Source organism: Rana temporaria, chromosome 3 (assembly GCF_905171775.1).
Source record: "Rana temporaria chromosome 3, aRanTem1.1, whole genome shotgun sequence".
In the NCBI taxonomy this organism is placed as follows: Eukaryota; Metazoa; Chordata; class Amphibia; order Anura; family Ranidae; genus Rana; species Rana temporaria.
The window spans coordinates 381,637,510-381,660,300 of NC_053491.1; the positions used below are offsets into that span (position 1 = coordinate 381,637,510).

General features: G+C 45.5%; 1 protein-coding gene across 2 annotated transcripts in view; it reads left to right on the forward strand.

The window, feature by feature from the left end:
• AGBL3 (AGBL carboxypeptidase 3) overlaps positions 1-22,791 on the forward strand; it is a 229,155-nt gene that overhangs the window by 40,176 nt on the left and 166,188 nt on the right. For both annotated transcript variants that reach the window (XM_040345660.1, XM_040345661.1), the window contains exon 3: positions 5,378-5,429. In XM_040345660.1, the coding sequence (XP_040201594.1) occupies positions 5,378-5,429 (52 nt within the window). The remainder of the gene's footprint in view (positions 1-5,377; positions 5,430-22,791) is intronic.

The following is a 22,791-nucleotide window of genomic DNA, read 5'->3' on the forward strand; positions in this document are numbered from 1 at the left end:
CCTCAGAACCCCAAACTCACAGTTGATCAAGAGGAAGGCAAAACACCCTTAAGCCCTGTACACAGGGCCGAGAATCCCGTCAGGAAAAAAAAACGTTGGTTTTCCTGACGGGATTCCAGACGTGCATACAGACGGCCATTCAAAAGAACCGCCGTTCTTTTGAATGGCAAGAACATGGTGACGTCATCAACTAGGACAAGCCAGCTCTCGTCACATTCGATGCTGTCGCTGCCATCTTGTAACACCCCTTGCTACACCCCACACTATCGTTGTATGCTACCACGCATGCGTCAAAGTCGTATCGAGCATGCGTGGGTTTACCATGGACAGGTAAGCATACAGACGACCGATTTTCTCAGCAGGAAATACTCTGCCTGGAATCCCGACGAGATAATAGAGAGCAGGGTTCTCTATTTTCCCATCAGGATTCCCCGCTGTTTTCCTGATGGCCAAATGCTCACCTGGCATTTTTCCTGCTGGGAAAACCGGTCATGTGTACGAGGCTTTATAATGTGTTATCCATTGTGCTCTGGTCTCCAAAGATAACTAGATACACCCTGGATCAACATTGTTGTTTCTTATAAATATTAATAGGCAGTTAAAGAAAAAAAGTGTGGTTCTATTTTAAAGCCCAACTTCAGGCAAAAAGGAAATTTAAAGCAGAGTTCCACCCAGAAGTGAAACCTCCGCTTATCCAATTCCTCCCCCCTCCGGTGCCACGTTTGGCACCTTTTAGGGGGGGGGGGGTTGCTGGTACCTGTTTTTAACAGGTACTTTGTCCCCACATTTGGCACCTTTTGGGGGGGGGATTGCTGGTACCTGTTTTTAACAGGTACCCTGTCCACATTTCCGTCTGACCACGCCACAGTGAGGTACGTCACAAGTTCGGCCCCTCCTCCTTCCCCTGCTTCTGGGCCAGTGAGAGAGCTTGGCGCGCTTTGTGCATGCGCAGTAGGGACACAGCTGTGGCGCTGCGACGAGTAAAAATTAAGTTCAATGCTTCCGAGCATGCGTCAACTTGATTCTGAGCATGCGTGGCTTTTTTCTCCGTTGGAGTTGCACACAGACAATAGGAATTTCCTATTGTTTTTTTTTCCCATTGGAAAAAAATAAAACATGTTCTATTTCTAAACACTGATGGGGAAAAAAGTCAGATGAGGCCCACACACGGACTTTTTTCATTGGAAATTCCGATCGTGTGTACGCGGCATTACTTTCCATTTTGTTCATTGATAAAAATAAACTAAGAACATTTCTATTTCTGAAAGGATTCTTATTTACAGCATTTTTTTCACAGCTGCCTAAAACTTTTGTATAGTAGTGTATATCTTCTGCTCCTGTAGCAAAGTTGAATATTCTAACAATCTTCTGCAGCATGACTGAATGAGATCCAGCACGATACACTGAATATTATGTCCAACCCTTCTATATCTAATTGGCGTGCTGATGTGTGCTTACGAATTTAGCAGTAAATTGATTCTCAACGCCATGTGTTGAACAAACAAAGGCCTTGTCTTCCGGAGCAGATGATCAGCTTTGGAAGATGATACCTGTACTTTCCTAGATCTTTACAGGGACACTGGAAACATCATCATTGCCTTCTCTTCATGAATTTCTAATGTGGTCCATGGGGCGGAGGAGACTACCAGAGATAACGGCCTCATCCGCTTTTATCCCTGTTGGCTTTAAGGTCGAAATGTTAATATACATCTTGCAATACAGCGGAAATCTCTGCGAATGTGGGATTACACATGTGCTGACATCAAAGAAATGACTAAGGCCTTATCCGTGTTCTTCATCGAAGCTGCAGAGTGCTGTATCTACCAAAGGCACATGTGTATTCTGACTGCAGATGTCTAAATCATTCATGTGAGCTCCTTACAAAACGATAAAGACATGATTCTTTTAGCTGTTCAGCAACAGTTTAGGTGTCTTGTGATAAGAGATAGAAAATTAAAGGAAAGCTCCACATTCATCCCTGTTTCTATAATACCATTCCTGCACTATCCTAAATGACTTTGCTGTGAGCTCCTGGTCACTTTCCAAAATCCAAACCTTCACCAGTACAGTAATTCGTTCCAGAAACATGCTTGTAATCCAAAGCACTTGTATATCAAGGCTCTAAGTGTAGCAATATGGTTACATTTAACCACTTAAACCCCGGACCCTTAGGCAGCTAAATGCCCAGGCCAGGTTTTGCGATTCGGCACTGCGTCGCTTTAACAGACAATTGCGCGGTCGTGCGACATGGCTCCCAAACAAAATTGACGTCCTTTTTTTCCCACAAATAGAGCTTTCTTTTGGTGGTATTTGATCACCTCTGCGGTTTTTATTTTTTGCGCTATAAACAAAAATAAAGCGACAATTTTGAAAAAAAAATCAATATTTTTTACTTTTTGCTATAATAAATATCCCCCAAAAACATATATAATTTTTTTTTTCCTCAGTTTAGGCCGATACGTATTCTTCTACCTATTTTTGGTAAAAAAAAAAATCGCAATAAGCGTTTATCGATTGGTTTGCGCAAAATTTATAGCGTTTACAAAATAGGGGATAGTTTTATTGCATTTTTATTATTATTTTTTTTTTTTTTACTACTAATGGCGGCGATCAGCGATTTTTTTCGTGACTGCGACATTATGGCGGACAATTTTGACAAATTTTTGGGGCCATTGTCATTTTCACAGCAAAAAATGCATTTAAATTGCATTGTTTATTGTGAAAATGACAGTTGCAGTTTGGGAGTTAACCACAGGGGGCGCTGAAGGAGTTATGTTTCACCTAGTGTGTGTTTACAACTGTAGGGGGGTGTGGCTGTAGGTCTGACATCATCAATTGTGTCTCCCTATAAAAGGGATGACACGATCGAAGCAGCCGCCACGGCTCTCCCCGTTCTTCAGCTCCGGGGAGCGATCGCGAGGGGGCGGCTAGAAATAAATAGCTGCGCCCTCATCACGGATCGCTCCCCGAGGATTTCCGACCTCCGCATGTACATGTACGCCCATCTGCCTGTACGTGCAATTCTGTGGACGTACATATACATGCGGCGGTCGTTAAGCGGTTAATGAAGGTACAACATTTGGCAACTCACATGGTTGATTAATAAAAGAGGCACATCCAAGTATGTAGGTATCCGGGGTAAAACTGTCCACATAGACCGTCCTCCACACCGCCGTCTCTCACTGCTGTCAGTCTGCAATGGTGACCAAGAAGACTACCCTGTAGTAGAGCGATCTGAAAGCGAGGCTTGAATCGCTCATGGAGCGGAGAGTGGAAGGGATGATGTTGATGGTGGTGAGGAGGACAGTGTATGTGCACAGCTTTACCCCGGATGCCTGCATACTTAGATGTGACTCTTATCGTCAACCAAGTGAGTTTGCTAAATGTTGTACCTTCATTAAATGTAACCATATTGCTACACTTAGAGGCGCCTCTCTTCTCTTTTATACTCAGTTGTGACACGACGTTACTCTTATATCAAGACATTGCTTGTATATCAAGTCAAAATTTATTAAAAATGTTTGCTTGTCTTGAAAAACACTCTCAAACCAAGTTACTCTCAAACCAAGGTTTTACTGTATTATGTTTTCCTAATTTTAGGAAGCGTGCAGTTTCTTATTACAGCATCAGGTCCGATTATGTGGTATGTGATTATACACTATGGCCCGGATTCACAAAGCACTTACGCCGACGTATCTCGAGATACGCCGCGTAAGTGTAACTATGCGCCGTCGTATTTGTGCGCCGTGCCCACAGAACTAGATACGCCTGAAAATAGGCTTCCTACGACCGACGTAACTTTCCTATGCCGTCGTATCGTGGGCGCATATTTACGCTGTGCGCATTTTCCACTCCCATAGATTTTCTATGCACATATGCAAATGAGGGAGATACGCCGATTCACGAACATAGTTGTGTTTTAGTGTTATGCGCCCGGCGCATAATATACACGGTTTGCGTAAGTTGTACGTCCGGCGTAAAATTATTTCCCATATAGGAGGCACAAGTCATGCAAAGGTATGGACCAGGGAACACAGCCGTCATATCTTCTGTCGTTTACGTTGTACGTGAATATGACTAGGCATAGGTTACGTTCACGTCGTAGGCAGTGATTCAACGTATCTTAGGCAGTTGTTTCAACGTGATTCTGAGCATGCGCACTGGGATGCGGCCACGGGACGGCGAATGCGCCGTGCATTATTCGTATCTTTATGGCACTCAGTCCATCATTTACATGGGGTCACGCCTCATTAGCATGGCTCACGCCCACTTCCACCTACGCTGGCTGACACCGAGGAAGCCCAGCATATCTTCAACAGCGAGTGGGAGCTTTGTGAATCAAGTGCTCGCCTCTGTGCGCTGCGCCGGCGTAGCGTATATTAGATACGCTACGCCGGCATAAATATGCGCCGATGTCTGTGAATCCGGGCCTATATGGGCAAGTGTTTTGGACTGCTGACTTTTGCTCCTATTTGAGTTTGTTGGATGTTGCATTCCAAAACCATGGCCAGTCATGTATTTGGTCCCATTCTTTGTGGCTATACCAGGCTTCTCTCTTCTGGGAACACTTTCCTTTAGATTTTGGAGTGTGCCAGTAGGATTTTGTACCTATTCACCTAAAAGAGCTCTGCTGAAAATAGGTACTAATGTTGGACAAGAAGATTTAGCTGGCAGTCAGAGTTTACTGTCAAAGGTGTTCAGTAGAGTTGAGTTTTGGACTCTGTTCAGGCCACTAGAGTTCCTCCATACCAAACTCATCAAAGCATGTGTTTATGAAGCAGGTTGGAAGTGCATTTGTATGGTGAAGCATATGTAGTGCACCTCAAGTCAGTCATTTGGAAGGGGGTCCACATACTGTTGGCCATATAGTTAGGTGTAATGGGCAGGTGTTCAATAATATTTGGCCTTATAGTGTAGTAGATGCAAAGGCTACCAGTTAGCATTTGTGGCAAAATAACCTAACAAAAAAAATCTCACAAAATTACATATTAATACAAAAATCCAATGAGAAAGACTACAAAAGGACCATAAGCTAACTGATACTTGTATAAAAAAAATGATTACTATGGTTTATGGTGTTGATGCTGTCATTTATTATGAGCATTGTTGTTGGGTTGCCGTTATATACTTCGAACTCCTTGATACGCCCATTGTTTGATCATATTTTATGCTATGCTATCTCAAAATGTACAGAACAGAAATAGGTTAAGATATGCAGTAATGTTTGCTGAAATCCTTACCATGTCTACAGTTAACCTAGAGAATATTTATAAAAATAAAATGTTCACCTTGAATGTAGAGGTTGGCGTTTAAATGATGCTGTCCAGTATTAAAGTGAATAATTTGCTCACTTTATTACAATTCCTTTTCTGTATAGGAAGAGGACCCTTATGAATCTGAAGATGTCCAGCCTTATGAATTCTATTCAGGTAACATCATGTGCATTTTTTATTTATTGCAAATCTACCCAAGGTTGACTACATTGTTAAAGTATTGTATCAACATGTCAGCCAGACAACTAACATCTTTTTTTTTTTTTTTCAAATATAAATTTTTATTTATTTTCTTACAAAACATACAAGACATACATACATACAAAAAAAAATTACAATTACAATACAATACAGTACTGTCCACCAGAAGGGGTGGTGTAAGAATCACGTGCATTCTTATCCCTGAACAGACCAGATATTCTCCAGTGTACAAAGCATAACCTGAGACAATATCGGCCCTATATCACAAGGCTACCCTGATAACCTCCTCCCCCTACGCTGGCCTGTGCTACAAAAGACATCGAACAGATTGCGCTACTAATTCGTGATTGTCTAAAGTTCAATTGCCCTGTCCATGTCTCACCTGTCATTGGCTAGAAAGAGAAAGAAAGCGCTAGCAGGGGAGCAACGGGGATAGAGCAAACAGAGGCCAAGGGGGAGGGGGGTAGAGAAAGATAAATAACCATAGAATGAGGAAAAGGGATGAGGACCGAAAAGGGAAAAAAGAGAGGGGGGGAGGCCAGAAGGGAGGAGAGAAGGGGCGACCCGGGGTTGGGATTAGGTTCCCCGCCGTCACGGACAGCGGGGCCATTTCTCCTGATCAAGTTATGAAGCGAGCATTTCGGACCCTTCATCTGAATAGATATACATATTCCAGAGTCTCCATGCCTGAGAATGTTTCTCCTGCTTGTTTTGAGCCGTGAGGACCAGGTCCTCCAACCGCTTAATATCTTCCACCCTCCGCAGCCACATACCCACCGACGGGGGCGACCTCTTCTTCCACTTGAGAGGAATGCAGGACTTAGCCGCATTCAGTAGATGCCGTACGATTGACTTCTTGTAAATCCTCTCTGGGATTAGAGTGTCATGGAGCAGGAAGAAGGCCGGGTCGTTCACTATTACGTGGTCTGTGAATTTCTGAGTGATCTCACCGACCATTGACCAGAAGTGCTGTAATCTGGGACAGGACCAAAAGATGTGAAGGTCCGCTAGACATCTCCAGCATAGATTGGTGGACGTGGGGAAAAATCTGTGTAAGACCTGAGGGGTATAATACCACCTGGTCAGGATCTTATAATTAAGCTCCTGAATTTTTGTACAGATCGACGTTTTAAGGGAAAAACAAATTATCTTCTGTCTTTGGGTATCAGTAAAGGAACACTGCAGTTCGGTTTCCCATTTCTGCAGAAAGGGCAAGTCGGGCTGTGTCGGAGGGGAGTTAAGCAGCTCATACGTTTTGGACAACACCTGCGGCATTGTCCCCTCATCCCTGCAATACTCCTCGAAGGACGTTAGCTCCCGCTGATAGTGCGCTGGATTCGCAATAGAATGTAGGAAATGGTGCAGGCGGATCGCCTTCCAAAACGGGAGTCGAAACTGACCGGTATCTCTAGTCAGGGCCTGAATAGAGGGCCAATGATCCCCCTCCAGGAAGTGGGAGGCTCGAACCCTCCCCGTCGATGTCAGTGCCCCGTATTCCGCTGCCTCCAGTCCCGGAGGGAACGCTGGGTTCCCCAAAATCGGGTATAGCGGAGATTGACCTGACGAGAGATGGGATGAGAACAAGGTTGCCGTCCCCACCCCCAGGGTAGTGCCAATAACCGGGTGGGAAGTCATGTCTGAGGGTAGTCGGTCAGCGCACCAGGGTGCCCCCCCCAACGGGACCTCCGCCTGTGCCTGTTCCAGATGGACCCAGAGCTTAAGTTTGCCATGCCGGTTCCAATCTATAATTCTGCCCAGGTGAACTGCCCTGTAGTAATTCCGCGTGTCTGGAAGGGCCAGCCCTCCAAGATGTTTTGGCAGCGTCAAGAGGCTCCTACGTAGACGGGGCTTGGAGCCGGCCCATATAAAGTCAATGAAGATGGAGTTCACCTGTTTGAAGAATGAGGATGGGATCTTGATCGGCAATGCTTGGAACAAGTACAGAAACTTGGGCAGGACTGACATCTTAATCAGATTGCACCTCCCGAACCAGGAGTGCAATCCCTTGGTCCAGTCTTTCAACAGCTCCCTAACCCTGGCCAACAACGGCGGGAAGTTAAGATCGAAGGTGCGCCTCAAGTCTCCAGGAATCCGAGTCCCCAGGTACCCGAGGGAGCAGTCAGATCATTTGAATTTAAACTGGGCCTTCAGAAAGCCCAATCTCGCGGGGGGAACATTAACCCCCATCGCCGCCGATTTGTCATAATTTATTTTCAAGTTGGACAGATTCCCATATCTGTCAAACTCTCGCAGCAAATTCGGTAGGGATACCACCGGATTGGTCAAGGAGAACAGGAGATCATCCGCGTATGCGGAGATCTTGTACTGCTCGTCTCCCACAGTGATCCCCGTAATGTCTGGCTGTGCACGTACCGTACACAGAAACGGCTCCAAAGCCAAGGCAAAGAGCAGGGGCGAGAGCGGGCATCCCTGTCTGGTCCCGTTCGTAATGGGGAAGGATTCTGAAAGAATTCCATTGGCTTTGACCTGGGCTGTAGGTATGGAGTAGATGCTAGAGATCCATTGAAGCATCTTAGGTCCTACGCCTATACGTCTGAGAACGGCGAACATAAATGACCAGTTAACCCGGTCAAATGCCTTCTCAGCATCTGTGCTGAGGAAACCACACGGGCCCCTTGGACTTGGTCGCCACGTGGATCAGGTTCATCACCTTCGTGGTGTTGTCTCTCGCCTCTCGGGAGGGGATGAAACCCACCTGGTCCCAGTGTACAACATCCGGCATGGATTGAGTCAATCTATTGGCCAGGATTTTGGTAAACAGTTTGAGGTCTGTGTTCAACAGAGAGATAGGCCTGTTGCTTCCACATGCCGTCGGGTCCTTACCATCTTTGTGTATCAGGGTTATATGTGCCCGCAGAGTATCTCTAGGGAAGGCTCCCCCCTCCCCGAGGCCATTAAACATCTTCACCATATGGGGACCCAGACACGGGAGGAAGGTCCGGTAGTACTGTAAGGTGAATCCGTCTGGTCCCGGCGCCTTACCGGGTTTCATGTCACCCACCGCTCGCTGCAGTTCCTCTATAGTGATAGGGTCATCTAAGTCCGCTCTCAACGTCGTTGGGAGTTGGGGTAGTCCCGAGGTCTCGATATAAGCGTCGATTGTCGTTTCGCTGGGGGTCCCGGTCGGGAGATTGTACAAGGAGGAGTAGTAGGTCCTAAACTCCTGTGCTATATGGGTGGGGAGAGTCCTTTTTTGTCCCGAAGGTGCAGTTATGTGAGGTATAAACGCTTTAAGTCTGCGGTTCTGAACTGCTCTGGCGAGTAGTTTTCCGCATTTGTTACCAGATTCGTATGTAAGTTTCCGGCAGAATTGTAGTGCCGCTTTAGCTCTGTATTGGAGTAGGTCTACCGTCTGTCTCCTGAGTACGAGCAATTCTGCCTCCAAGGAGGGCGTAGGTGTCCGCTTGTGAGTGGACTCCACCACGCGGATTTTATCCAAGAGACCCAGCAATTGCTGCTCTCGCTCCCGTTTGACCCGCGCGCCGCATTTGATCAGTATCCCTCTGATCACTGATTTACAACTAACATCTTTTAACCACTTAAGGACCTTGCCTGTTTTTCATACTTGGTGTTTACAAGATTAAAACTTTTTTTTTGCTAGAAAATTACTTAAAACCCACAAACATTATATATATATTTTTTTCTAACACCCTAGAGAATAAAATGGCGGTCATTGCAATACTTTTTGTCACACAGTACTTTTTTGAATTAAAAAATAAGACCACAGTAAAGTTAGCCCAATTTTTTTTTATATTGTGAAAGATAATGTTACGCCGAGTAAAATGATACCCAACATGTCACGCTTCAAAATTGCGCCCGCTCGTGGAATGGCGTCAAACTTTTACCCTTAAAATCTCCATAGGCGACGTTTAAAAAATTCTATAGGTTGCATATTTTGCGTTACAGAGAATTTCTAGGGCTAGAATTATTGCTCTCGTTCTAACGATCGCGGTGATACCTCACTTGTGTGGTTTTAACACTGTTTTCATATGCGGGCACTACTCACGTATGCGTTCGCTTCTGCGCGCGAGCTTGACGGAGCGCTTTAAAAAAAAAATTTTTTTTTATTTTATTAATTTTTACACTAAAAAAATGTAAACATCCCTTGTGATAGAAAAAAGCATGGCAGGTCCTGTTAACTACTTGCCGACCAGCCGCTGTCATTCTACGGCGGCAGGTCGGCTCTCCTGGGCGAGAGCCCGTAGCTATACGTCGGCTCTTTGAACGGCCACTAGGGGCGCGTGCGCGCGCCCCCCGCTCGTCCGTGACTCCCGTGCGGGTGCGATCACCGCCGGGCACCTGCGATTGCTCGTTACAGAGCGGGGACCGGGAGCTGTGTGTGTAAACACACAGCTCTCGGTCCTGTCAGGGGGGGAAATGCTGATCACTGAGGATCAGTGTTTCCCCTAGTAAGGCCACCCCCCCCCCACAGAAAGAACACACCCAGGGACATACTTAACCCCTTCCCCGCCCCCTAGTGTTAACCCCTTCACTGCCAGTGGCATTTTTATAGTAATCCAATGCATTTTTATAGCACTGATCGCTATAAAAATGCCAATGGTCCCAAAAATGTGTCAAAAGTGTCCGAAGTGTTCGCCATAATGTCGCAGTACCGAAAAAAAAATCGCTGATCGCCGCCATTACTAGTAAAAAAAATATTAATAAAATGTCATAAAATCACCCCCTATTTTGTAAACGCTATAACTTTTGCGCAAACCAATCAATAAACGCTTATTGCGATTTTTTTTTTTTACGAAAAATATGTAGAATATGTATCGTTCTAAACTGAGGAATTTTTTTTTTTTTTATATATATATATTTTTGGGGGATATTTATTACAGCAAAAAGTAAAAAATATTCTTTTTTTTTCAAAATTGTCGCTCTATTTTTGTTTATAGCGCAAAAAATAAAAACCGCAGAGGTGATCAAATACCACCAAAAGAAAGCTCTATTTGTGGGGAAAAAAAGGACGCCAATTTTGTTTGGGAGCCACGTCGCACGACCGCGCAATTGTCAGTTAAAGCGGCGCAGTCCCGAATCGCAAAAAGTGCTCTGGTCTTTGGGCAGCAATATGGTCCGGGGGTTTAGTGGTTAAATATGAGATCTGGGGTCAAAAAGACCTCAGATCTCATATTTAGACTAAAATGCAAAAAAAAAATATGCCTTTTAAGAAGCATGGGCGGAAGTGACGTTTTGACATCACTTCCGCCCTGCTATGCTATGGAGACGGTTTGGGGCCATCTTGCCCTCACTCGTATCCCAGCCGAGCAGGAGACAGGACCCGATCGCCTCCGTTGCTGCCGACGGCTCCGGTAAGCGGCGGGAGGGGGGGGCCCCTCTCCCGCCACCAATAACAGTGATCTTGCGACGAATCCGCCGCGGAGGCCACCGTTATCATTTAAAGGACCGCTCACAGGAAAGATGGATATCTTGGTTGTGGCAGCGGCTGCTGCCGTTACCTAGATATCCATCTTTAAAAAAAAACGACGTGTATATATACGTGAGCGGGTCCTTAAGTGGTTGAGAAAGAGAGACCTTCTGTTGCAGCATTGAATTCCTCTCAGCCATCACACATTTTGGGGCCCCTTACACAGCTTTAGGCAGGGCCCCCCTGGAGCAGAGAACCCGGGGGGGGGGGGTGTTGTGGTAATGACGAAAGTGTCTTCTCTTCTATCTTGGTGCTGACGAACAAAGTCAAGTCAAGTCTTCTCTTCTCTCTCCTGCTGCGAGTTGCTAAAGTCAGATGGAAAAAAAAATGGGGGGGGGGGCCCTGCTGTGAGTTGCTAAAGGTGAGGGTCAGATGGGAAAAAACAGGGGGGGGGGCCGTGCCCCTTACAGGTGTAATGCCTGTACCCCCCTGATGGCGGCCCTGCTCTCTGAATAGGTTTCCTTTGAAGAAAGTCTTTCTGTTGTAAAGTAGCCATTAAGAGACCCTGTCAAATAAGTAAAAACATCTAAAGTAGAGTAAAGTGGAAATAGAATACCTCTCCTGCCACCCATGCTGGTGAGTGTTGCTCTGATACTGAGAAATCCTTTCCTACAGTCTACTGGAAAACCACGACTTCTGGGAATGTCAACCTCCAGGGTCTCACAGCTCTCACTGGTTCCTCCTGCTGACCTCCATCTCATTGCAGGAGTAGTAACATGAAGATCCGCAGGGGGACCCAGTGAGAGCTGCAGAGGCCCCCGGAGATTGATACTCCAGAAGTGTTGGATTCCCAGGGGATGATTTTTCAGAATTGGACTGATGTTTTTGTTCAGCTGCAGGTAAGTAAGTAAGTATTCTCTTTCTTATTTACAGGTATAGTATGTGGTGAGCTCAAATGTTTTACTTCTTTGACAAGGAATCTTTAAATGACAGTTAGCCTGGGTTCACACTGCCGCGACTTCAAATCCGACATCCTTGCGCAAATGCATCGTGGCTTACATACGACTTCTTTAACAGAAGTCCATGCAAGTTGTATTGAAGTCGCACCAAAAGTAGTGCAGAACGTTTTTCGGAGTGTCTTGAGTCGCACTGATTAGAACCGTTCCATTGCATTTAATGGGAGGCGACTTGTAATGCGACTTTGAACTCTCAAGTTGCACGACAAGTTGCGGCCGTCTGAACTGGGCCCACTTTACCCCTTTAAAGCTATACTCTTGGCAAATTGTCCAAGGTGCACTACTGATACAGGTACACTTATACATATGCTTTGGAGGTGTCCCAAACAGCATCGCTACTGGGAGGGTGTATTTGCTACTTTAAATTTCTTTCCGCCATTTTGTTTTTTCTTTTTTAAGTCAGGAGCTACAAATTCTGCAGCTGCTGACTTTTAAAATGATGATACTTACCTGTCCAGGGCGTCCGCGATGTCGGCACCCGAAGCTGAGCTATCGCTCAGCTTTCAGGTGCTGTCGCTGCCATCTTCGGTAAGGGAATCGGGAAGTGAAACCTTGCAGCTTCATTTCCTGGTTCCCTACAGCGCACACGCGACTCACGCTGCATGATCCCACTGGTCCCTGCTGTCTTCTAGGACCTGTGTGTCTCCCAGAAGATAGCAGGGGGGACGGAGGAAGTGGCGTAGATACCCGCGGGTGGCTCGGGTATCTATGCCCGGAAGTGGGAGCAAAATACCCGTATTACAGTTCCGACAAGCGGAAGTTCCATTTTTGGGTGGAACTCTGCTTTAAGTCACACAGGTTTATCTTGATCCAAAAATAGCATTGCTTGGGACTATACCAGAAGGCACCCTCCTAGTTGAAATGCATGTGATGTGCTTGAGAACTATGTATATGGCTCGTAAACTTATATTACAAAAATGGATATCAATATACCCTTCAACGATAGATCAATGGATAGGGGCGATTTAACACAAGAGGAATTGACATAAACATAGGAGGAACCCCAAAAAATTCCTAAGAATTTGCCATTGGTGACTAGTTTTTAACCTGTCTGAACAATCAGTTTAGTAAACTAATGATACTGAGGAAAACCCAACAATGACATACAGTAAGAGGGGGATAAGTATATATATCCCATCGAGGAGCATTAATGAGACGAAGGGTCTTGAGTAAAGATTGAAGCGTAGACTGGTAGGCACAAATATGGAAGTGATCTTTTTATTCTGGAGTTGTGATTGGGTGGGCTAATTTGTGGGAAATGTTTTGTGTGTTTTTCATTTTTGTACTGTTGTATTATGAAAAATGTTATAAAAAATTATTTGATTGAATAAAAAAAAACAACAACAACTGGGGCTTAGGCTGGCCATACAGGGGCAGCACAGTGTTGTAGTGAGTAGCACTTTCGCCTAGCAGCAAAAGGGTCGCTGGTTCGAATCCCAACCATGACACCATCTGCCTGGAGTTTGCATGTTCTCCCTGTGCCTGCGTGGGTTTCCTCCGGGTACTCCGGTTTCCTCCCACACTCCAAAGACATGCTGGTAGGTAAATTGGATCTTGTCCAAATTGGCCCAGTATATATATGTATATCTGTGTGTATGACTGTGTGTCCCAAGCGTGTCGTGATCGTACGGGGTAAAATGACTGCACCAGCCAAGCAGACACTGGCTGGAAAAAGCGCCTAGAGGCGATTCAGTTCGCATGTGTAGCGCTATACAAGTCATGCATTCATTCATTCATACATGGTCGAATTTCCAAAGAATCGTCTTTCCTTTCCGGGACTTTTCTTTTCTTGCAAATGCGCATTTCTTTTTCGATTACATTTCTTGCATGGTTCTTCCATCATTGATTAGAAACCCGTTGTTTTTCAAATCATTTCAAACATGCCCGATTATACAAATTCGATGGCTGCATGAAAATCGAATGGTGCGAAATACGAACTAAAATTCTTAGTTAAGATTTTCGAAAGAAAATTCTTTTGAAATTCGACCCATGTATGGCCAGCCTAAGCCCCTGTTGTTTTGCCTTAGTGTGAATTGGAAAATAAAGAAATATAAATAGTTACAGTGCTACAATCCCAAAAACATTGGATGTAAAATAAAGGCAGATGTCCATAATATTTCTTGCCAGTTCAAGAAAGCCCTTGTGAAATCCAATCTCGTTTCCCCTTCAAAATCCCTGTGGAATAGGATTCCATCCAAAACATGTGCTTCCACCAAAAATAGGATTTTTGTACTCACCGTAAAATCCTTTTCTCTGAGTCCATGGACGGACAAAGCTCCTTAAATCTTGACAAGTGGGTTACGTTCCCTGTTTACAGGAGAGGACTAGGCAGAAACATGTTAGATAATTAAATACATGTTACATTAACAGAGTTGAACAGCCCCACCCAGGGGGCGGTCCCTCCAGACATAACCCTCCTCACTGCAGCATGCAGCCTCAGTTCGTAACAAGCAGTACAAACCTAAAAAGGAGGGGTGGGAGCTGTGTAGCTACCCGACCCTGGGTAGCTACCGAGACCAGACGAGAGCGGGCACATTCAGGGAGGTGTGGCCGTAGGTCCACGCAAGTCCAGCGACTCAGGGCCGACTGGACCCCCCCCCCCCCCCCCAGGTTCACAACTCGTGAAGCTGGCATCCGTTGTATATACTGACCACTGGAAGGAAGAAACAACTTCCCGGACCGAAGAGTCGGGGATCTCCGTCACCAACTCAGAGAGACTCTATGTGGCGCTCCGGAATCTGAAGATTTCAGAGACAAGAGATTTTTACCACCTGGACAGTATTTCCCCTGGAAAACCCGAGTGTGGAACTAGGCATACAGTACCGCCTCAAAGGAGGCTACCCACAGGCCCCGGACCAGCAGGCGCCCGGAGAGAAGACCGATTGCATGATGCCAATACCTTCACTGCAGACTGAAGAGTCTGCAATTTCTCCAGGGGAAGAAGGACGTTTGCCACCGAGGAGACCGGATCAACCCTAGATACTCCAACGCTGAGTCAGAACCTAGTATGCCCAGGATTTGAACCCTGGGTTGCACACATGGAGGGCAGGCTTGCTGCCACTGAGCTACACCTTCTGACCTAAACGTTTAACACCCACCCGAATCTTCGGAGGGTCTGAATGGGAATAACACATCCACTAGGTCTGAGACAGAAGCTTCTCTCAGAAGAAAGTCGTCCAAGTAGCCAATGAGGCAAAGCCTCGCTGTCCCAACAAAGTTAGGATAAGTGCGAGCTCCCAGCTGAAAACCCATGGTGCTGACGCCAGATCAAAAGGGAGGGCCACGGGCTAACAGAGACCCTCTCTCATCACGAAGCACAGAAAAAAACACTGTGACGTGCGCAAAACGGGACATGCATTTATGCGTCCCTGATGTCCGAGGAAGCCAGGACGTCCCCCGGATGGAGCGCAGCTACCACCGAACGAATGGATTCCATGCGGAACTACCCAACGTTCACAAAGGTATTTAAGGCCTGAGGCCCATAGAAAACCCCAAACCTCTCTTCCTGCAGGAAAGGTAAAATTACCCCACAGCTTAGCAAGTCCCACACTGCCCAAGGCAGACCGACGGGCCGGGAGAGGAAGACACAAGGAAAGAACTTTGTTCTGTGGATAGGAGGAAACCCTATCTAGTACTCCGAAGAGACCCCCTCGCAGACCCACTGGTCGGAGAGCAGGGAGGTTTCACCGAATTGTGAACCTGCAATCCGCCCCTCCCACCTAGAGACGGGGAGGGAAGGCTACATACATTGGCAGGATTTGGGTGCCGGCGTGATCAGCTTACGCACCCAGGGGACGGATTAGTCCCCCAGCTGGGCCTTTGACGGCCTGGGAGGGTTGCCCCTAAATAATACACACATAGTGTGTATGTATATTATGTAGGTGTATGCACACATGCTTTGGAGGAAACCGGAGGATCCGGAGGAAAACCACGCAGACACAGGGGGCGAGCAAGTATGCATCACATACTAGCAAATTATGAAATACTTCCCTTAGAACGAAGCCCTCCAGTGCCACACTATCACCACTGAGAGGGCTGACGGCTTCTTCCCCTGGTCTTTCTTCCAGGTTTGTGCACTCCGACTATGTGATTGGCCCGAGCCACAATGACGTCACTCCCGCGCATGCGGGTGGGAGCCCTTGGTTCTGGCACAAAGCTCTGAAGTTTTGACAAGGTATGCCAGACCTTCAGAGCACATGCGCCGGTGATGTCACTGGCTGCACCCTGGATGAATATCTCATAAACGGTGCTTGTTTCAGAGATATTCATTTTACCTACAGGTAAGCCTTATTATAGGTTTACCTGTAGGTAAAAATCACAAAGCGGGCTTTACCACCGCTTTAAAGAACCAACAACATATTTCACAATAGGCAACAATTTTATAAATGCACTTTGTGTGTATCAAATGCCCTTGCAAACCCATATATTACGATGTAAATGTAGTACAGTGATATCATCACTGTGCTGTACATAGCCTGAGCTGTGGGAGGGGCCCAGTAGGCTCCACCCACTACAGGCCATCTGCGGAAAACTACAGGAAGGGGTGGACACAAGACCTGGCACCCTGCTCAAAGAAAGAGCAGCAGTGACTGGTTTTTATTACAGGAAGCTCGAGCACAAAGATTCACATTCAATTACTGTACAGATCTGGAAGAAATACACAAAGCACACCAAGATCCAAGTAAGAATACACATGGCTCTTGTATTTGGACAATATTTGCTTATCCCTGAGTTCAGTTGTAAGACCCTTCCTTGTCTTGTGTTACCATGGCAGCACTAGCAGGTCTGTCTATGGAAATGTTAACGGTGACAGGTTAAAGAATACGTTCACCTTTTAAGAAAATAATAAATGCACATATTTTTGCAGAAAGAAATGTGAATTTACAATTTGTTCCTATAGGGACCTGGAAAGCATTGCACCCCTGATCAGTGGATCAAGGGTGCAAGATCTGGCTTCTGCAGGCTTTGTGCTATGAAAAGAACCCATTAGCTTAACCACTTCATTACCGCTTCATAGCCGAAAGACGGCTACAGTGCGGCTCCTTCGTTCTGGGAGGGCTTACATGGACATATAGCAATCCTTTACCATGTGATCAGCTTTGTCCAATCACAGCTGGCCACATGTAAACAAAGTTGCTAGTTATCCATTCTCCTTTTCTCACCCTTTGTCACAGCATGAGGAAAGGAGAGCCACTAACAGCAAGTATGATAGGGGATATTTGCACAGATAATCAGGGCACTGATCATCAGTGCAGCCCCAACAGTGCCAATCAGTGCCATTTTGTCAGTGTCCATCAGTGCAGCTTATCGGTGCCGCCTCCTCAGTGCCCATCAGTGCCACCTCATCAGAGCACATCAGTGCAGACCCATCAGTGCACATCAGCCAAAAAGAAAAACTACTTATTTGCAAAATGTTATAACAAATTAGCAAAACCCAGTGGTGATTAAATACCACCAAAAGAAAGCTCTGTTTGTGTGAATTTTTTTTACAAAAATGTCATATGGGTAAAGTGTTGCATGACCGCGCAATTGTCATTCAAAGTGCAACAGCGATGAAAGCTAAAAAATTTGCCTTGACAGGAAAGGGGTGAAAGTTCCCGGTATTAAAGTGGTTAGAAAAGGAGAATAAACAAAGGATCACTTCCTAAAGCTGGGTATACACTCGTAGAGTTTTGTTTAACAATGTAAGAACGTTTGTTCGTTTTTGTAATCATTAAGGGGGTCAAATCGACATTCGTTTTTGACCGCAGTGTCGACAAAATTAGAAAGAGAAATATGGAATCTGTTTTTCAAACATACAAATTTTTAACAGTGCTCCGTAAAGTCAGTTTATTCCAATATTGAATGTTAAAAGCAAATAAAACCCGAACTTCTTTTGAACTACTTTCAAATGTACTGAGATTCTTCGTAAGAATTTTAATACAAACTTTTGTTTGTTATTTTACTATTGTATATCCAGCTTTATGCCGCATACACACGATCGGACATTCCGACATCAAAACCGTGACTTTTTTTCCGACGGATTGTTCGCTTAAACTTGTCTTGCATACACACGGTCACACAAATGTTGTCACAAATTCCAAACGTCAAGAACACGGTGACGTAAAACACTACGATGAGCCAATTAAAATGAAGTTCAATGATTCCGAGCATGCATCGAATTGATTCCGAGCATGCGTAGGATTTTTTTCGGAATTTCCAACAAGAACTTTTGTTGTCTGAAAAATCGAGAACCAGCTCTCAAACATTTGCTGTCGGAAATTCTGACAGCAAATGTCCGATGGAGCCTACACGCGGTCGGAAGCTCACATCGAACATTTGTTGTCGGAAATTGTGTGTACGCGGCATTAGAGTGTGTATCTTGTGATTTATACACAACATCTGTTATCCCCAGAACTATTGCTTGTGTGGAGTCAGAGTTTTGCCATGCCCCTTGCCAGCAATCCAATGGCAATATATCTGTTGGCTGCCGTTTCTTTGAAATATTGGATGGCAGGAGTGAAAAGACAATTGCAGACACCACAAAATGTAAATAACCTAGGCACTGGTTCACATCAGATTCAATGCAATGCATTTTTAATCTGCATCAAAAATGCATACACGTACCTTGTATAAAGAAAACTCATATAAGATCCTGTTTTTCTGGTACCAAACCCCGGACATACTCCACAAAATATTTCCCTCTCCACTCCACTGACCGATGTTGGCGCTGCCATCAGGACAGAGGCTCTCTCTTCCACATTTACTGGACGTGCCCCCTTATCACCCCGTTTTGGCAGTCCACGCAACAACTGCTTACCCATCTCTTTGAGACGCCAATCCCCCTATCCCCTAAACTATTTTTGCTAGGTATCTCCCAACCCCGCCTGGCCAAGCCATATAAAAAACTACTTAGGCACGTACTAACGGCGGCTAGATGCTTGATAGCCCTTAATTGGAAAAAACCCACACCCCCGTCCCAAGAAGCCCTTTACGCTAGGGTCAAGGACGTGGAGCTGATGGAGCGGATGACAGCTAGGATACGTAATGGCATGGACGCCCACGACGAGGTCTGGAGTGAGTGGCACCGGCGGGAGGACCCGCCGGGGGCGGAAGAGGTGGCAGACGCGGTAACCTAATTCTCCCTTCCCTTTCTTTTCTTCTTTTCTCTCCTTGACTCCTTTCTCCTCTCATACAACCTATTGTTTCGGTGTCACCGTTGACGCCAGAGTATAGAAAACGGTTTGATATGCATAGTTTGTTGACATGACTGGCGGTAGAGCCAGCTCTTGGAATAGGGCCCTATGGGCCGGAAGCTTAACTCCCCCTCTACCCATACAGGGCAAGGGTAATATTTGTATTCTTGGATAAGTGTCTGCTTTGGCCTTTTATTACCTGCATTTAACTGTATCCTGCGAACTGTTTTATATAAATAAAAACTGTTATTTAAAAAAAAAATAAAAAAATGCATACACAGTATTCTCCATGTATTCCAATGGACCTATTTCACACTAGTTCTGAGCGTTCCAGTGCAGTCAGCTAAAGTAGAATATGCTGCATTTTTTCTATATGGAACGAATGTGGAACGTGGCAAAACACATACAAATACACCAAAATGCCCTAAGTTGAGATGAAAAAAAAAAATGTGGGGAAAAAATGCACGGGAACACATTAAAAACGCATTACAACCTTTCACTCATTTACCAACCACCTGTTGCTTGGCCTATATTCTGTGTACTGTCATTGAGTACTAGTATACTAGTGCTTAGGTTGCACAGGTGTGAGCAGCTTCAACCTACAACCAGGTGTGTCAATGGGGACCCGAGTAGCTTTAAGAATCATGGTGGAACAGAGAACCCATCATTACCAGCATCTCCTGTGGGGGTAAACGCTACACAACCCTTCAGATAGTGTCAGTTTGCTGGCTCCCTGCTGCGCTCAGTGGATTGATCCTCCAGACGCTATGCCATTACTCTGTCCAGTACCAATGGGAAAAACCACAAAGCCCAGTGGGGGTCCAGGAAATTGACACTTCCAGAAGAGTTGGATTCTAAAGATTCTACAGGTGAAAGTTTCACTTCAATAGGAGTAAGCAGGAGAGGAAAGTATTTGCTATGTTTTTTGCAGATTTTTTTTTTAAATCATTACTTCATGTGATCATAGTGATTTTGACCGACTTGTTCATCTTAAAGAAGCATGAAAAAAAAAAAAAAGTTTTACGTTTCTGCATTAAACCTTAACTTCACACACAAGCCTTTTTGTTCTAACGCATTTTACATATTCGTAGGCCGAGAACTCTTTTGACGGCTTTCAACTCATCAGATTCCACAGTGCTGTTTGACTTAACATTTGTTATCCAGCCCAGCTGCAAAAAATCTTGCGGTGCGGTTCACAGTGGTTAGCGACTTTTTAAGCCGCTCGCTGTTCACACTAATCACAAAACTGCGGGGACGCCCTGCACAATCCTCCTTCCTTTTTGCTGCTTTGCACCACACTAGGCTTTGAAGCCACAATTTAATGACTAGATGCCACGGCTTTCCTCTGCTTTCCTCTGTATTGTGTTCATCCGTAACTTGAACAAAGTGCCTACATGGAGACCTCAAATCTCGAAGCCTAAAGATCGCTGGTTTTCAGACATATAAAACCCACAGGGCAATTTAGGCAATTATCCATTGCTTGACAGGCAGAGATAGTCTGTTCTAGGTAAAATTTTCAGATGATTTTGAAAAGTTTCAGAAAAGTTTCAGGAAGATGGAAAGTTTCCCTAACCTTAATGGTGCCCACAGTGGCCCAGATTCAGGTAGAAGCGCGCAATATTTGCGTGGGCAAAGGGCAACGATTTTTGCTCTGCGCCCACGCAAATATTTCGATTTCCCCGCGATTCACGTAAATTGCTCCGTAAATTGCGCGGGCGCTATGCTAATTTGCCCTGCGTAAGGGCGCCTAATGTAAATGATCCCGCCGGGGGCGGGAATCATTTAAATTAGGCGCGCTCCCGCGCCGAGCGAACAGCGCATGCTCCGTCGGGAAACTTTCCCGACGTGCATTGCGGCAAATGACGTCGCAAGGACGTAATTTGCTTCTAAGTGAACGTGAATGGCGTCCAGCGCCATTCACGAATCACTTACGTAAACGACGTGAAATTCTAATTTCACGAGCGGGAAGGGTGGCTATACTTTAGCATTGGCTGCGCCTACTATGAGTAGGAGCAGCCTTATGCTAAAGTCGCCGTACGGAAACTCCGTACCTTGCGTGCGCAGGGCCCGCGCAACTTTTGTGAATCGGTGTTAGTATGCAATTTGCATACTATACACAGATCACAATGGCCGCACCCCCTAGCGGCCAACGCAAGAATGCAGCCAAAGATATGAAGGCATAAGGAGGCTTATGCCTGTCATATCTTAGGCTGCAGTCGGTGTAACGAGGTTCCTGAATCAGGAGCACTCGTTACACCGGAGCAAGTAAGCACTTGCGCCGCGCAACCATAGGCGCAAGTGAAGGTGATGGGAGTGTCTGCGCTGTGGAAACCTGAAATGGGAAAGGGAAGGGAGGGGAAGGTGGACAAAAGAATGTGGACCAGTGTGGTAGTGGGGTGTGCTTGACAGAATGGAAGTGACCTACAGTTGGAAATAAAATGGGTGTGATCTGACCCAGACTGTGTAGAAGAGAAAACACACATAGAGGTCTACAAATATAAATAATAGATATATTTTATAGATATGAGTTGACAGAACTTGAAAAAAATGTGATATAAAATCTTGTGGACAAAATTAGAATGCAATCCAACAACCGGGAACTTAGAGTACACACCAGGAGCAGCACCTGACGGACGGTGGACGAGCGCGGTGTTCGTAGCTACGTGACCGCCTTTAGACTGCCCCATGTGAGCGTTTTACCAATCTTTTTTGTTTTAATAAATTTTACCTTGCTGTATGCTCCACGCAATGTGCCCCCCTCTCTTCTTCCACTTCTGCCTTTCATAATCCATTACGAGCGTACGGCTCGAGTGATACCAAGTGGAGAAACTGACAGCTGGAAGTGGATAAGGATACGAGAGCGGTGCTCGTGGAGATAGGCACACGCTCCCTACACACTCTTGTAAGTTGTGTAAGTGGACAGCCAACCACCTCCTATTTTGAGTGTTTTGTCTCCTATTTGCCTATAAGAAGATTCTGCTACAACATCTACACCATTGTTCTTTTATGTATGTACCGCGATTGAGATCAGACAAGCAGATATCCGTCTAACTGCTAGCTGGCAGAGTGATACACCTGGGTCTGTATAAGAACAGGGAGGTAAGCTGCTTGATTCACCATTGGTGAAGGGTGCACGGTGTGTGGACTTTATTTGATCACACACTTCTATTCACTTAAGCTTGCTATCTCCTACACTTGCAACACCGTCTCACCCACTTTGTCACTTTTAATTTGCCCGGTTGTTGGATTGCATTCTAATTTTGTCCACAAGATTTTATATCACATTTTTTTCAAGTTCTGTCAACTCATATCTATAAAATATATCTATTATTTATATTTGTAGACCTCTATGTGTGTTTTCTCTTCTACACAGTCTGGGTCAGATCACACCCATTTTATTTCCAACTGTAGGTCACTTCCATTCTGTCAAGCACACCCCACTACCACACTGGTCCACATTCTTTTGTCCACCTTCCCCTCCCTTCCCTTTCCCATTTCAGGTTTCCACAGCGCAGACACTCCCATCACCTTCACAGTATCATTTTTTGTCTTGAGAGGACATTCCTTTTGTTTGCTGCAGTATTTCACGTTCACTCACCCCATTACTCCCTTTCCGGCCTATTCCCCCTTACTTACATCCTATACAGCGCAGGAGTTTCACCCAGCATATTTATCATAGGCGCAAGTGCTTCTTGAATCTGGGCCAGTGGTTTTAAAGGCAATACATTTTTTACCTT